This window comes from Schistocerca serialis, chromosome 9 (genome assembly GCF_023864345.2).
Source record: "Schistocerca serialis cubense isolate TAMUIC-IGC-003099 chromosome 9, iqSchSeri2.2, whole genome shotgun sequence".
Taxonomy (NCBI): Eukaryota; Metazoa; Arthropoda; class Insecta; order Orthoptera; family Acrididae; genus Schistocerca; species Schistocerca serialis.
Genome location: NC_064646.1, coordinates 250,908,902 through 250,927,177, shown reverse-complemented (window position 1 = coordinate 250,927,177; position 18,276 = coordinate 250,908,902). Strand labels below are relative to the sequence as shown.

At 42.9% G+C, this 18,276-nt stretch overlaps 1 protein-coding gene across 1 annotated transcript; it reads left to right on the top strand.

The window, feature by feature from the left end:
- Nucleotides 1-6,501: 6,501 nt before the first annotated feature.
- LOC126418563 (endocuticle structural glycoprotein SgAbd-5-like) lies at nucleotides 6,502-17,001 on the top strand. The gene is made up of 3 exons (XM_050085380.1): nucleotides 6,502-6,592; nucleotides 10,860-10,981; nucleotides 15,974-17,001. Exons 1-3 carry the CDS (start codon nucleotides 6,584-6,586, stop codon nucleotides 16,164-16,166), a joined length of 324 nt encoding a protein of 107 aa, XP_049941337.1. The 5' UTR covers nucleotides 6,502-6,583; the 3' UTR covers nucleotides 16,167-17,001.
- The last annotated feature ends 1,275 nt before the right edge of the window (nucleotides 17,002-18,276 follow it).

The window sequence follows — 18,276 nt, the reverse complement described above, 5'->3', positions numbered from 1 at the left end:
TGAAGCTGGGCTACGGTCCCGCACACCGTTAGGCCGTCTTCCGCTCACGCCTCAACATCGGGCAGCCCGCCTCCAGTGGTATCGCGACAGGCGTGAATGGAGGGACGAATGGAGACGTGTCGTCTTCAGCAATGAGAGTCGCTTCTGCCTTGGTGCCAATGATGGTCGTATGCGTGTTTGGCGCCGTGCAGGTGAGCGCCACAATCAGGACTGCATACGACCGAGGCACACAGGGCCAACACCCGGCATCATGGTGTGGGGAGCGACCTCCTACACTGGCCGTACACCACTGGTGATCGTCGAGGGGACACTGAATAGTGCACGGTACATCCAAACCGTCATCGAACCCATCGTTCTACCATTCCTAGACCGGCAAGGGAACTTGCTGTTCCAAAAGGACAATGCACGTCCGCATGTATCCCGTGCCACCCAAAGTGCTCTAGAAGGTGTAAGTCAACTACCCTGGCCAGCAAGATCTCCGGATCTGTCCCCCATTGAGCATGTTTGGGACTGGATGAAGCGTCGTCTCACGCGGTCTGCACGTCCAGCACGAACGCTGGTCCAACTGAGGCGCCAGGTGGAAATGGCACGACAAGCCGTTCCACAGGACTACATCCAGCATCTCTACGATCGTCTCCATTGGAGAATTGCAGCCTGCATTGCTGCGAAAGGTGGATATACACTGTACTAGTGCCGACATTGTGTATGCTCTGTTGCCTGTGTCTATGTGCCTGTGGTTCTGTCAGTGTGATCATGTGATGTATCTGACCCCAGGAATGTGTCAATAAAGTTTCCCCTTCCTGGGACAATGAATTCACGATGTTCTTATTTCAATTTCCAGGAGTGTATATCTTTCACACAATTGCACAAATTTAAAAAGAATATTTTGTTTTTGGTTTCTTTTTCAAAGAGTTGAGTATTTCAATAGATAGATATAATTTAATTCATATTTACAAAAATTCCGATTGGAAATAGGAAGATATAAAAAAAATTAGATAAATGAAAAAGTTCATACGATGATTAAGATGATGTGACAAAGGAGTAGAAATAACAAAACACATTTAATCCAATTAATTGAATAAAAGTGGTGATCGAGGTCATTTCGATAAAGATTTGAAAATAAAAATAAATTAAGGCACCCGACGACAGGCGAACCTACAACCTACCACATGTGAAGCACCACTGAAAATTGTACGATATAACTTTTTAACGCTACTGACGGTCTCACAAAATTCTGATTTTTTTCTTCGTCAGTTACTCGCAAACGAGGGCAACCAAGATAAATGGCTGTAATGTGTGATACCTGAGATTTAACCTACGCCACCATACAGACAGTTTCAAACCGCTGGGGATGTCTCCGTGTTATAGGTTTTACCTACAACGGTCCACGTACTTCAGCTTCAGAGTACGTTTCCAGCTGCCACCTCATTTCACTCACATACTGCGATGCGTCTTATATTCGTGCCGCAGCATAACTGTGCCTGCAGAAAACCTTTTCCTTCGCTGTTATGATATGTAAATGAAAAACTGCAACGACAAAAAATCTATAATTTTTCAGGTTTTTTTTAGTATTTTGGTACGTGTGACCCACGTTTCCGTGGCTCGTTACAGAGTAATAATGATACCATTATTTTATTTTGTTCGTTACACTAACCGACTTTGTTCCTCTGAAGTACCTTCGCAGCAGTGAAAATACACTTGTGATACTGAATTAACAAAACATGATGAACGGAAAGGTAAGCAAAGGGACGGGGAAAACTAATATTGGTTCAAATGGTTCAAATGGCTATAATCACTATGAGACTTAACATCTGAGGTCATCAGTCCCCTAGACTGAGAACTACTTAAACCTAACTAACCTAAGGACATCACACACATCCATGCCCGAGGCAGGATTCGAACCTGCGACCGTAGCAGTAGTGCGATTCCGGACAGAAGCGCCTAGGACAAACACATTACATAAGAATCGGTACAGCGGTTGCTGTGACAGTAATGTACACGTTATCACGTGGCGTATCCTATTGGGTTACAGGCGTGTACTTGCAATGTGTGAAACTTGCACCGTCTAGTATGCACGCTGGTTTCTCGTTATTGCCACCGGACGTTAGTTGTATTACAGAACGGCGCAATCAGCAGTCTGAAAGTATTTGACGAAGTACTGCGTCAGTGAAGTAGAATGCTTCATTTGCGTTAAGAGATTAACACCGGGAGGAACCAAAAGACACTTGCCGCATCATATAACGAGAAAAAACAAAAGTTAACACTTCGTTCATAGTTTGCAATATAAATAGAAAGTAGATGATCTGTTGCCTCTGGCCGGCCGGGGTGGCCGAGCGGTTCTAGGCGCTACAGTCTGGAACCTCGCGACCGCTACGGTCGCCGGTTCGAATCCTGCCTCGGGCATGGATATGAGTGATGTCCTTAGGTTAGTTAGGTTTAAGTAGTTCTAAGTTCTAGGGGACTGATGATCTCAGAAGTTAAGTCCCATAGTGCTCAGAGACATTTGAACCATTTTTTTATTGCCTCTGTTTGGATAATAAGCCTTTATCTGACTGTAGCTCTCGAAAACGTACAAATTAACATGAAATATACATCCTAACCTCAGCTTTCAGCCTCTGTCACAAACTATTCGTAATTCCTAAATGGTCAAATATTCCTCAAGTACAACATGATTTCTGAGCGGAGTCTTAAAAATTTAGAATCGATAGGAGAGCACTGGAGATTTATTTAGTGTTCAGCTTCTTCTCACTTTTCAACAAAAGCAGCGAACGGTGGGCGGACAAAGTATTGTCTTATGTGCCTATTTAATTTAGTGTTCTGGTACTATTTTTTCTGAAACTTCAGGAGTGAAAATTTTTAGTCTTTGTTCCATTTCTAGGTTTATCATAGGAAATGATAGGAATAAAAAACAGAGGTCCGTTATTTCAGAAAACTGTTATTTTGATCGGTTTTAGCATTCAGGTTAAACCGACGTTGAAAAAACCGGTTTAACCGAAAACCAGGTGTTTCAGCGATCACCGCCATCGCTAGCTCAGCATTTCGTCGATGTGGCGCCCCTCCACTGCATTCAGCGAACCCACACGCGAGCTGTGTATCAATCAACTATCTATAAGCAACCTTATCCGTACCGCTGGGTACCACTGTTAAAGGGGGAGAAAACCCCAAACAGAATTGAGCAGTACTGAATGCAAACTTGGGCGAAAAGATAAGTGAACCATAGCGTTGTCCACAGTAAGTACGTTGTGTGAATGAAACAAGATTTCTTCCAAACTACCTGTAGACACACGGTGCATAACATCGACATTTGTATTGTCCTACAGATATTTTTCATTCAATAGAGATACAAAATAAATTATATAAAACAAATCAAATGCAATAATTGTATAATGAGCTACCGGGACCCAAGTGTATCTTACACCAATATACTCATAAAAATATTTATGAACAATCTCCTGCAATTTTTCGGTAGAGCTCGTTCACCTAGTCCTTCAGTTTCTTTGTTACTACTTCGACACTTAAGTTCAATAACAGTGGTGATAAATTGCGGTTATACATTAAACGTTCCCAAACACCGTTCCATAGACTCCAAATCCTTTCAGGGCTCTCCGGAAATTTCAGTAGTAAACCTCTCCGTGATGCTCAATACCCCTCTTCTACCGACTGCCACTGGAGTTTTTTCAGCATCTTGATAACGCTCTTGCGTCGACTAAGCGAAACCGTGGCGAAACACCCATGTTCGATCTTCTGTATCTCTTCTATCAGTCCTACCCATTTTGATGAACAATACTCAATAATTGGTCGAAAAATCGCCTTGTAAGCCATTTCCTTCGTTGATGCGTTACATTTCCTTAGGATTCTTCCTGGCAACCTCAGTCATATGCTTTTGTTATGTTTAGTTTATATGGTCATTCCACGTAATATCTTCCTGCACAGTTACTCCTAGATGCTTTACAATAGATAACATTTACAGAAATTTGTCACCAACAGTGCAGTTGTACAGTAGTGAATTTCTTTCCTAATTATACACAGTACTTTACATTTATGTACCTGCAGGCTCAACTGCCGTAGTCTACAGTAATTATCAACCTTCTGCTAGTCATTCTGCATGTTGATATTGTTTTCTGAGATTGCTAGTTTCTTATAGACGTTTGTTATAGACAGCTACATCATCTGAGAACAGTCTTAAAGAGCTTCCGACGCTTTTTACTAGATCTTTTATGAATAATATAAACAGTAACGGTTCCACCACAACTCCCTGGTGTACTTTTACATCTGTCGATTTTGTTCTGTTTAAAGCGAAGTGCTGAGTTCCTTCTGCATGGAAATCTAGAATCTGGCCCAAAAATCAGCGAGCTCGTATTTTTTCCCCTCACTAAACGGCAGTGCGGGATGGTGTCAGATGCCTTACTGACGTCAAAAAAACACAGCATCAACACGAGCAAAGATGTCTACAGCGCTATAAATCTCATGGGGGAACAGAGAGAACTGAATTTCGCAAGATCTTTGTTTGCAAAATCCATCATGATTTTTGTATTAGTTTCCAAAAACGACATAAATATGAGCGCAAAACATGTTCCATAATTGTACAACAGATTTACGTCAACGATAAAGGTGTAATATAAGTCTATGCATCATATCCATGGAGAAGAAATAAAAACTTTGAGGTTCACCGATGACATTGTAATTCTGTCAGAGACAGCAAAGGACTTGGAAGAGCAGCTGAACGGCATGGACAGGGTCTTGAAAGGAGGATATAATATGAACATCAACAGAAGCAAAACGAGAATAATGGAATGTAGTCGAATTAGATCGGGTGATGGTGCAGGAATTAGATTAGGAAATGAGACGCTTAAAGTAATAAATGAGTTTTACTATTTGGGGAGCAAAATAACCGATGATGGTCGAGATAGAGAGTATATAAAATGTAGATTGGCAATGGCAAGGAAAGGGTTTCTGATGAAGAGAAATTTGTTCAAGTATAGATTTAAGTGTCAGGAAGTCGTTTCTGAAAGTATTTGTATGGAGTGTAGCCATGTATGGAAGTAAACGTGGACGATAAATAGTTTAGACAAGAAGAGAATAGAAGCTTTCGAGATGTGGTACTTCAGAAGAATGCTGAAGGTGAGATGAGTAGATCAGATAAATAATGAGGAGGTATTGAATAGAATTAGGGAGAAGAGAAATTTGTATCACAACTTGTCTAGAAGAAGGGATCGCATGGTAGGACATATTCTGAAGCATCAAGGGATCACAAATTTAGTATTGGAGGCAGCGTGGACGGTAAAAATCGTAGAGGGAGACCAAGAGATGAATACACTAAACAGATTCAGAAGGATGTAGGTTGCAGTAGCTAATGGGAGATGAAGAACCTTGCACAGGAGCTAGTCATCCGGGGTGGCCGAGCGGTTCTAGGCGCTACAGTCTGGGCCCGCGCGACAGCTACGGTCGCAGGTTCGAATCCTGCCTCAGGCATGGATGTGTGTGATGTCCCTAGGTTAGTTAGGTTTAAGTAGTTCTAAGTTCTAGGGGACTGAAGACCTCGGAAGTTAAATCCCATAGTGCTGAGAGCCATTTGAACCATGGAGAGCTGCATCAAACCAGTCTCTGGACTGAAGACCACAACAACAGCAACATACACATTTTATGTAAGACCAAAGCCTATTACGGGTTTTTCTCAGATTGTTTGAAAAAATTCTACTTTCAAAGCCACTGAACGCTTCCCTCATTCCTCTCTTCAAGACTATTTTTGGTTCGTTCAGCTTTTGCTTGCCAGCTATGTTTTCTTTCCCTGTACATCATTACACTAAAAATTCTGTAAATTTTGTTTCGTTTTACATACCTCCACGGAGTCACCTAGAGACGTGTATTCTATCAATTTCACAAACGTTTCCGCGTTTGTTTTCTAAAAAATTCCCAGTCCAAAACCAGCCGCAACTCTAGGCTGTACCCGACAGCGCTGTCGAAACTATACACTTTCCACTCCTAGGTTACGAATGAGTGTATGACATAACGGTAGGCAAATGAGCGAGTCACTCCTCCCCGGCGAAACCGCTAATAGGAGAGATTCGTCGGCCCAGCCGTGTCGCCTCGCCGGGCCACTCTGTCCCGAGGTTGGACCTTGTCCGCGCTGGCCTTGAAACTCGCGAGCCCGCGCGGCTCTGGTGGGGTCATCACGAGCCGACTCTGAGCGCATCTCCTGACCCAATGGCCCCTTTCACTGCGAACCACGGGCTGGACAAGCTAAAGGTTACCGCCGTTGCCGCAGGCGGGATTCCGCACTGCAAAAGGTACGCTACGTGTTGCCCGCCGAGACCGCACAGGTGGTGGAGGGGAGGCCGGCTCCAGAGCACGCAAGCGGGCGCCGGCTGTTGGGGGAGAGGGGTGGGGATGGGCTGAGTGTCGCGCGCGTCGTTTGAAGATGAGTCGTCCGGGCCGGTGAAGGGGGGGGGGGGGGAGATGCGTCTGCCGGCCAGGCCGGTGTACCCCTATATAAGACTGCCGAAAGCTTTTGCGAGCCACAGGACCTCAGCAGTTCCAGCAGTCCACAGCCAGTCAGCGAGCACCACCACCACCAACACCAACCATGAAGACTGTAAGTGTGCGCTTCATCGGCTCCACATTTCTTGCACACACCGATTTCTAGCACATTTTAGACTTGTAACGATAGACTCTGTTCATCTTATCAAGATCCCACTACTTACGTTACTCCCATCATTTTATATCTGGGTGCATACTCTGCAAAACAATTAGAACTGTATTGCAGATGACACTTACTATTGTATCACATGTTAGGGTTTCTTCCAGTTTCAACTGCGAACTGAGCAAGGGAAGAATGACTGCTCAAATATTTTTGTGAACTCTATTCTTAAACTAGACTCCTCCACAGTGACTCCTAAGCGTTCAGTCACAGACATAACTTTTAACGGAGATGGGTCAGCATTGTGCCTTAGTTTGCAATCGTATACTTCGTCCTTAAATCCAAATTATATCCAATTTCCATTGATTATAGCTTATTACGTGTAGATTTAAACGTGTTCAAAATATTTCTAGAACAACAGACCTGGAGAGTTTTTCCACAAGGACAAGTTTTCGAAAAACTTCTGATACAACTCCTATTCGAGAGAAATCCGAAACCAGCTGTTCTGATTCTGATTTACTGTGGTTCTATTGCATTTTATCAGGCCGACTGGGTTAATTGGGCAGCCTTTCAAGAGGGCTTCATCCCTAAGTCTAAACAGTTGATTATCCACGTGGAACTTGGTGAACCTAGATACCGTCTGTGGCTGTTCAGAGCTATTAAGAAGTTACAGTCATTGGAATAAGGCAAGTTACAGCATTCGGTAGCCGGCCGATTCTAGTACACGCTGAAAGCCTTAGCGATTTTCTATGGAGATCATCTATCTGTTGCATCATAAAATGAGATCGGAGGGTCCTGAGGCACCAAATCTTCTAGGATTGTATTGTAACAAAAGGTGGCAACTGATCCATCATCCACACCACATACATTCCATTCTCAGCTAAGCTAGAAGCCCTCAGCGCAAAGGTTTCCAGTGTTACTACGATATACAGTTCACATTCAGAACTGTCTCCACCCTTTTCTATTAGAGAAACTGCTTCGTCTTTTACTAGCAAGTTATGGAGAAGACGTTAAAATTTAAATTCTTTCAGTATCTTTTTATTTCTTTACATGAATCAAGGAACATTTTGGCATAAGTAACGTTGCTGATGTCATGCACTTTGCATTGCAACACATATTGAATTTATAGCTCATTATGCTGACACTCTAGACGCAGCGTGAATATATCACTTTTGAAGCTGGTTACCTGTAGTTCCGTTTGACACAAGTTAACTCCCATTGCGTTAAAGCACTTCCTTACGAACTAACCATAGGCTGAGAATAGTAGTTGATTGTTATTATTTTCATATAGGGAACAAGTCGACAATTGTACATACAGTTCCTGTGATGGTAAAGACGTGGATTCGGGCCCCAGACGAAGATTTAATAGGCCACTAGGTATTATTTTTCAGGGATGTAACGAAAGCCTGGTATTAGAAATACACAGAGCTATTCCCTACATCATAGGGAACTTGTTCAGTGGAGAAATCTGAAAGAATGCAAATACTATGAAACGGAATATAGGGTCTGAATCTCTTCTTCCGGTATGATTCGAAGTACATAACAAACACTACGATATTCTCAGTAAATCTGAAGGTCATTGGAGGTTTAGTCTTCTAGGCGCTCAGTCCTCAACATGGTCCTCTTCAGTTTCTTCTTACGAATCGACGTTTCGATCGCTCTGCTGGGATCTTCTTCAGAGGCTTCTGCTGTTCCTTGTAAGCCGTTCTACTTTTCAGCTATTCAGCTGCTCAGCTGTTTAGTTGACTGGAACACTTACCAATCCTGAAGGTGTTGCTAGTATAGGGTTCGAAACGCCGATTTGCGTAAGAAAAAATTAATGAGTAACGTGACAGACTGGGTGAATTTATCTTCAGCTTGATATTCTGGTCGAGGAGACGCAGTTCAAGTGACAGGCCAATGCTATTACGCTTTTCGTTCCCCATAGCCAAATATCCAGCTGCAACGCAGCGTTTAAAGTGCGAGCGAGACGAGGTCCAGGTTAAGGCGTAAATGCCTGCTATCTCCTACACTGGTGCCGCTAATGAATGCGCCGCACGCCGGGGACGGAACCAGGCATGAATGCGGAAGCTGCCCTGGCTCGCCGCTGGTTGGCACGGCTTCTCGCTGTCTCGAGGACACGTGACGACACGAACCTACTTGAGAGACTGGCGAAGCGCCCGCTGGCGACAGTAACGATAACTGCCGCACTAACTGTGAGACAATCCGCCCCCAGCATGTCAGCACCAGGCAGATCTAACAAGGTCCCGAGAGTCTGCCGCATGTCCTCGAAACTGCATCTGTTGTATTGCTAATGCGGCACCTTTCATACGTAACTGAAGCGGTTACTTGCCAGTCACTGTTATCTTCAGCATTTCGTTGAATGTGAATGGAAAACATTAGTCCATTTGAAACATACTTCAGTTGTCTAATTCTGGTGTACTGCTAGACTTACTAACTGTTCTCCTTGTTCATTTTGTGATACGTTACCAGAGAGTGAAATTCGCGAAGTGTGAAAGCCATCCGTTTGGTTCCTGCCAAATATTTCATCCAGTTTATCGTTAGAGCTATGGCTACGCCTTCGGCAGGAGATAACTTAAGCGGACGAGGCCATCGCCTGACATAACTTAAAACGAATACTGTAGCTCAATTTGTAGTTCACATGGTACCAGAAGAAATCAGCATACGTATATGCCGCGAATGGAAATTAACAGAAGGGATTTGTGGTGTATAACTGCAAAATAAAGTACAGAAACAACGGAAATAAATGTAGTAGAAAGTACTTAATGAAAAATCTGTTTCGAGTACACAGAGAAAGGGGCATTTACGGTAGGGACAAATACACCTTTCCGTAATCGGACATCACCGGTGACTATTCTCATTTACAGAACCGTAAACAATCCCTTCTGAAGCTTAAGAGGATACATTTACCAGTGTGCATAGCATTAACTGTGGACGGGCGTCAGGAGATAACATAGAACAAAAGGTTTAAAAAGCGCGTTTCAGTGAAGTATTGTCCGTCCCCGGTAGCTGAGTGGTCAGCGCGACGAAATGTCAATCCTAAGGGCCCGGGTCCGATTCCCGGCTGGGTCGGAGATTTTCTACGCTCGGGAACTGGGTGTTGTGTTGTCCTAATCATCATCATTTCATCCCCATCGACGAGCAAGTCGCCGAAGTGGCGTCAAATCGAAAGACCTGCACCCGGCGAACGGTCTATCCGACGGGAGGCTCTAGTCACACGACATTATTATAGTGAAGTAATTCCTTCATTCGCACATAACGTAACTGCGAGGCGTTGATGGTTTGTGGTGGCATCGTTTCTGCTTAGGAACAGATACAACGTCACGACGCGGCTGGGACACTGATGCTTTTTACGTCCATTACCGCACATCATTAGCGTTCCTAAAATTTTTTGATACACACCCCTGACATAAATAAAAATCATTCGGTTACTGGTAATTACCAGAGTGTGTTATTACTTTTCCTTCCATAATATAAAAAGAAAATCACATGACAAACTATGAAGGATCGTATCGTACTGAAATGTTATTACGAAACGAGGTCGAGAATCCTGTCTGACCAATGTGCAAATTTACTGATTCTCATCTAAGGGTATCTAGCAAGGTTCCTCAAAAACTACAACGACCGATTCCTTCAACTGCTGTCTCCGACAAAATGAACGTCGAAGAACCGCATCCCACTAGCCTGACAACAGCACCTGCTTATAGTGCTTATAGTTCCAACTCTTGATCAACTGTTTGTGTTAGGGAAAGGTAACTAGCTAAAATATCCCTTCACGTCTGTCAATAAACGTTCATGCCTCCATAAAGTAATATACATAGTATAAGGTAAGACAGTTTTCGATATTCCAGCTGTTCTAAAATTTAAGCAAGTTTTCGGTAGATATAAATTGTAATATTATATGCATCTGATCGAATAGGTGAGCCCTCCAATTCTCTCTCCCTCTCTTTATGGGTCTTTCTCTTCCATTTATTACGCGACTAATCAGTCAGCCCATCGATATTCACATTTCAGCAGTGCTGACTGTAACTGTCGGACAGTCAGATGTGCGCTTGCATGTACGCAAAATGCGTTTAAATTTCACGCTCGTAGTGAACTCCAGTTAACAAGGTATAGTGGCTACCGCGGGACTGCAGTCCAACATACGCCATTTCGCCCACTCAAGATTCAGCTTTTTGTCACTCGTGTCGGTAATTAACTCCACGGCATTTGGATGTTTCAGGTTCTGATTCTCGCAGCCCTGGTGGCCATCTGCGCAGCTAGGCCCCAGCAGGCCGACCCGAGGACGGCAGTCATCGAGGAGCTGACCAGCGACAACATTGGTGTTGGACCCTGGAGCTGGGGGTGAGTAGCTTTCTCGATCCACATCCAGAACTAACCGACAGGTGGTCCAGTCAGCTAATCATGTGACGGCAGCAGCTAGTGTACCTGCAGTGTAAATCAGCCAGCAGGCACGGACACAAGGAAAATGTTACGTTTCCGAGTGCTGGATGTAGGAGAGAACTGTGGTCTAATCGCACCTACCGCTTTAGGGTTTTCTGTGGAGAAAATTCTGAAAGATGATCCAGTCAGCCATTATAGACTTTGTATAAATACAGACTATATTGATACGTGGTTCGCAGAGATGCCGTAAATGGAAAGACTTCTATCAATATCCATAAACGACACCCTACTGACTGCAGGTAGCAATTTCTGATCCAAAGACATTCTTCGTTAGTCAGTCACTACTGGCATTATTCGGATTCTTCCCCAATGTTTTCTCATCTGTGACAACACCTGGTGTCTTAATTTACATAGAATACTAACTTACATAGAATACTAATTTTCGTTTGCCTTGCTCCTATTCAAACAAGTGGCTAAATCCGGCAACTACCTTCACATGCGAGCAGTATTCAGCCACAAGCGAAAGGCATGTTACGAAAGCGTCTTTAATGCCTCTGAAGAGGGCAACGCCGGGTCAGTGGCGCTAACTGCCGTCTGCGAAGACGTTCGGGATACCCGGAGGCAACGCTAATTGGGCAGCGATCGCGACCCTCCTGGGCCAGGCAGCCGAATACTCAGCAACAGCCGGTGCCAAAGCACCTCACCTGCCACTGGTCTTAACAGAGTCACGTCTCTTTATTTCCTGATTTACTGCTGTGTTTCATTTCTGTCCATAATATCAGTACGCTGAGAGCCAGAAACGTCTTAGGAATTAAGGAAACAATAAAACAGACTTTAAAATTCGCTTTTCGCCATCGGATTTCTGACTAGTTTCATGCGGATCTCCACAATTTTCTCTCCTACACCAATCCCAATGCTATTTACAGCGAAACTACTGAGAAACTAGAAAAAAATATGTGTTTTAGCCTATAGTCGCCATTTTCTTACTGTTGTTGTCACTGTAGATTAAAATACATATTTTAATCGTTGTTCTATCCGACAGAGTGTTGAGAATATCCCCTAAATAAATAAGTTTATTTCTTTAGTGGAATTTGTGTGCCCCTAGTATTGTGTCCTAATTATTCCTTCTTCTAGATAGTGTTTTTCAATTATTCCGTTACTCCCCGACTCTGTGGAGAAACATCTCATATATTTTCTAGTAGTGCAGATATTTTTCAGTATCCTTGTGTAGCTTCGCACCTCAAACCCTTCGATTCAGCACTTTTCCCACAGTGTATGATTCGATTCTATGTGTATCTGTTCTCCACAACCGAGTTGGTCGAGCCGAATATCAACCATGGATTTTATGGAGGAACAATCTCTCCATTCACATGAGAAGATTAATGTGAGCTACGAAACATTTCTGGGATACTAACAAGGACTTTCATTTCAGCTCCGTTGTACACTTATGGGCTTAGTCAAAGCATATACAGCCTTTCTTTTATTATAAAAACAGTTTCACTTTCTAGTTTGGTTGTACTACGATCACAGTTTTTAGTTCACAAGATTAGCTGATTACGGAGGTATGATATTTCAAGTGCTTACTGACAACATATACCTCTGTCATTTAGAAACGTAGCTGCTGTCGTAGTAGGTGCCAATTCATGAGTCCTAATGGTGAAATATTAGAAAACTGAAACTGATCATGAATGATACCGCCTACGAAACACTTCCGCTTGAATTCTGCCTCTGGGTCCGGTTTACAGAGGACACCACTAATGGGTACACCATTATTTCATTCGTTGGAGGATGCAAAACAATTTTTTCACAAGACAAGCGTCAGTGTACTTACTAAAATATAAGAACTATCCTTGGGAACAGAATCTAAAAATAACTGGGGTTAGTGCACAAATGATCAGCGTCTTAGTGTGACCCAATCTTTCCTTGGAGGTAAAACAGTAAAGTGACTGACTGAGGAACTGCTCATCGAATATAAATACGGTAAGATTTCGACCGGGGAAAAAGGAATGCCACCGTCTGGCATGAAGTTACGCCTTGAGACAGATGATGACACTGTGGTCAATAGCTTTAGCTGATTTGTTGTTCTACGGTTACTTTATGCCCGCATCTGTTTTCATATCGTCATGATAAAATTTGACTACACATTGCTGTCGTGGAAATTTATAATTATTGACTCACCGCCGTATAGAACCATACAAGTTATCTTTCTTCCCATTCTCTATATCTGAGTGGAATGGGAAGAAGCCATAATATATGGCACAGTATCGTTTTTTAATCTACTCATTTTACCTTTAGTCGTAGACAAATGTGTCCAATGTTGTAAGAAACGACTGTCTTAGGAATACGGAGAAAAGGATACATCACCATGATGTTTGCACGCAAAATCGGCTCGACCAATGCTATTGCCAAAGAAAAATGCATGAATTACGCTTGAGAGGCTTTGTTGCGCTGTTGTATCAAGCAGTACGTAAACACTGGGTGCACGGACAGAAACAGAAAGCACCGGGCTTCTAATGGCCCATTGTTCTTGTGACACCACCCATAACCCGCGGATTAATTGTTTGAAACACAGACCGTCTTGCAAACAGCCAGAGCTGCACTCTTGCACAATGTTCAGACTGCCATATCGCGATGTCAGACGTCGAGTTCGCTTTCAAGAGATCGTTTTTCTATTCTCTTCAGAGTAACCCACAGACGGCCTTACCTAATTTCAGGGTGCAGAGCACCAAACAATAGCCGCTGGGAAGAGATTATGAAAGAACCACGTAGATGGAGAAGAAGAACAGGGGGAAGATGATGGCAGCTGCCAATTACGTTTAGTCGACAGCGCCAAGGGAACCACTTATAGTTTTGCATAAGGGAATACTAACAATTCAGTCCCAATGTCCTGTAGTTAGCGTAATATTCTGGCAATCTGGTTAACACTTCTCTCATTACCACACTAAAATAAGATGTTTATTATCCACTAAATCATAGTGGAAGCATTTTCTTCCAAGGTTTGAGATAGGCGAAAATTTTAATTTTTTATCTGCAATGAACTTTATTGCAAAGTGATAGTGTGCCTACATTCGAGGGACAAGGTGCGAATATCATCCCAGTCTGGTCGTGCGAAGTTATTTATGGTTTCCTTGTACAACCGTAGACAACTGCTGGAATATTTGTATAAATAAAACCGACTGTAACTTATTACTCTATTCTGACTGAGCTAGCACTCAATTTCTGATGACAGTGATATCAACAAGATGAACCGTAATCGGCTGAGTCAACTGTATGAACGGATTTTGGTAAAATACTTTTATATCAAAATCACAGTTACCATTTTTTCACTGCAACTGCTTCACCACACAGTCAGCTAATTACAATGATTGTCATCGTTTGCGAATCACGCTCAATTTGCAGCCTTCGTCTTGACATTACTGATATCAAGGCATTAAACGTAAACCTGTCACAAAACCGCAAGTTCACGGAGCAGTTAGTGGTTATAACTTCACCTAGCCATGTAGTTATAAGGGGACCTACAGTTAAACGTGGACTCCGAAATACGATGGAACTCGTCATTTATCACGTAACAAACGTTGTAAGATTTGCATGTAGTGATAAATTACAGAAAAAATTCCAGTGGCTCATCAAGGATCGAACCGCGGTCCTTTGCATGGGCAATGTGGTAATTTATCATTTACCCGCCAACCCGAACTGTAAAATACATGGTGAATGTACGGTGTTATAAAATTTCCTTTCAGATTAGTACTGGGTTTGACAGTGCCCTTGGTTTATAACGACGATACGAACTCAATTATCCAGGGATGCTGCACTGTTACGCTCAGGGGTCGAGCTGGCAATCCTTCAGACATTTCTACATGTACACATACACCCATACTCCGCAAGCCACCTGACGGTGTGTGGTGGACGGTACCTTGAGTACCTCTATCGGTTCTCCCTTCTATTCCAGTCTCGTGTTGTTCGTGGAAAGAAGGATTGTCGGTATGCTTCTGTGTGGGCTCTAATCTCTCTGATTTTATCCTCATGGTCTCTTCGCGAGATATACGTAGGAGGGGGCAATATACTGGTTGACTCTTCGGTGAAGGTGTGTTCTCGAAACTTTAACAAAAGTCCGTACCGAGCTACTGAGCGTCTGTCCTGCAGAGTCTTCCACTGGAGTTTATCTATCATCTCCGTAACGTTTTCGCGATTACTAAATGACCCTGTAACGAAGCGCGCTGCTCTCCGTTGGATCTTCTCTATATCTTCTATCAACCCTATCTGGTACGGATCCCACACTGCTGAGCAGTATTCAAGCAGTTGGCGAACAAGCGTACTACAACCTACTTCCTTTGTTTTCGGATTGCATTTCCTTAGGATTCTTCCAATGAATCTCAGTCTTGCACCTGCTTTACCAACGATCAACTTTATATGATCATTCCATTTTAATTCACTCCTAATGCGTACTCCCAGATAATTTATGGAATTAACGGCTTCCAGTTGCTGACCTGCTATTTTGTAGCTAAATGATAAGGGATCTATCTTTCTATGTATTCGCAGCACATTACACTTGTCTACATTGAGATTCAATTGCCATTCCCTGAACCATGCAGTAATGTACAGGATGCTGCATAGTGAATCAAGTTGTAGGCTATGATTCTAACATCAGCTTCCTCCTGCAACAACGAGTTTCGGAAGACATTCAGGAGAACTGTAGATGTCGTGAAGTACGAGTGGGGAACTGGCAGAGTGAAGCTACGGGACGGGCCGTTAAACGTAACTAGGCTGCTCAGTTGGTAAAGCACTACTCCCAAAAGGCAGACAGAATCCAAACCAAATTCGAGACATAACTGAAATCTTAAAAGTATGATGATGTCATACTTCGTCTGAGAGCTGAGGACATTTTACCTAGCTTTTATGCAGCTGTCTATAAATGGCGACCGAATCAGTAACCACAACACTTGTTTGCTTCAGATACCGCACCAGCAACGGCATCTCGCAGCAGGAACAGGGCACCATCGAGAACCAAGGCTCTGAGGATGAAGCCATCGCCGTTCGAGGCAGCTACTCCTTCATCGGCGCCGACGGCAAGACCTACACCATCACTTACGTCGCCGACAGGAACGGCTTCCAGCCCCAGGGTGACTTCCTGCCCAAGCGCCGATAAGCAACCCTCTACCGCACACCGCCTCTGAACCGCACGAGCTCCGTTTTCGCCGACAGTAGCTATCTCGCCCTCGTAAGCGAAACGCCACCATGAACGATGCTTGTAGACTCTAGCGTCGATTGTCGCGGGGTTTCTCGACACTGACCCGACCAAAGCACGCACACACACACACACACACACACACACACACACGCACGCACGCACACAAGCACACACATGTATACAGATATACTTGCAATAGCTGCACCAAGAGGATGCTGAAAGCATCTGTACTGTAACAGACACTTGCTTTAACTCAAGCACATCACATCAGCAGTCACAACACATCAACTAATTTCTGCGTCGAAACTTCGGCGTCGCACGGCCAGTACTTAGACCCACACGGAAGCATTGCCTGGTCGGCTGGAAACGGAGTACATACAACAAAGAGCGGTAGGTGACGAAACTACGAACATCAGGCCCGACGAAACTTAGCTAAGGACTTGGGATGCTATTTATTTTCCCAAAAAGTAACCCGTTCACTTTCTTTCTCGCCTACCTTACCCTACCTACACTTTCTTCCAGAGGGAGGAGGATGGGGACATACGAAGAGCGTACAATTAGTATAAAGCGGACTGTGGCTCAGACATGGAAACTTCTCGTTACAGAGACGTATCTACCACTATTACTCTACGTGGCAATTATGTACTGTAAATAAATTCACCGAAGCACACAACTCGACACACCTGCTCATGATTTTCTATTTTTTGTACTATACCTATCTACTTAGCCTGTTCGGTGTTGTTTGTGTGTGAGGTGAAGTGCATAAATAAAGTACAACTCAAAACATATAAAAGGTTGTCCGTATTATTATTTCTGTCTTTCCTATCGACCTAGTTATTCCTAACGCACATTCCAGCCTCGCTGGTAATAGACATGTCGTTCAGATATCCTTCACTCAAATATTCTCTATGCCTTACGTCATATTTCTGTTATGTCCTGTGAGAACAACAGCAAAGGTGAATGTCTCGTGTCGCTACACAAAAACGACACTAAAAATAATTTCCACAAATTCAATGTCTTACTTTATATCATTAATGTTGCACAAAGTATGATTAATTCAAATTCATGATTATTACGTGATCTGATATCACAGTGAAACAATTAAACGAAATTTGTATCAACAACTTTTTACTGGAAACATGAACTTAAGGCGTAAAGGACTATTTTCAAATTTTTTGTCATAAATGTACATATGCGTACGTTTAACTAGTCACAGTAAAATGTAAACCATTGCGAAGACACCTGTCACCAGACTCGGCAAAAGAAAAATTTGGAAATTCTGAAAGGAGTCATAAAACTGAGCGACAAAGAAGACAAAACCGCTTGTCTTAACCAATAAAGTGCCAAGAGCAAGGTAGACTATAGAATAATGTAGAGGATAATAACTCCTATATACCGCAAAATAAAAATTTAGTGATTTTAAATAGGACCAAGAAAAAGTAACGTTCAAAACATAAATCCTGAATGTCTTAAGAGTCGCCGTGTAAGCTTTCGGAAATATTTAATGACGAAACTTGAATTTCATTTTGGAGTTCAAAAGTATGAATCTTAAATAAAAACATTAATTTTTCTCTTATTCCTTTCCCCAGCAAGCTGTTCGTCTAACAACACAATGACTACTGTTTTACTGATTACCAGTTAATATTAATACTCAGTCATCTGAAGTTGTCTTATGACAGGAATTGAAACCATTTCATTGCTAGCCAACATGTCTCACCTCCAGTTTTGACTGATGATTAAGATATGGCTCTTCTATTAGGGTTCAGTTACAGCATATTAAGTACGTCTTACATGTTCAATCACTAATGCTAATTAAATTAATGCGACTTCAATCTCTTGCACGAAGTATGGCGTACTAAGGTGATGTAACGTTGCCTCGTATTCACCCTGCATAGCAGTTTCCATCTTCGCTTTTGTCGCTTTGTATCGGTAATTTAATATCATAAGGATACACTAATTAGTTTGATGAATTACGCAAAGATATACATGCAATCTTTCACATTTGTATAAACTGTCGCAGCCGGAATCATAGTGTTTGAGCTTCTTCCAAGTTGATCTCTTGGGTTCT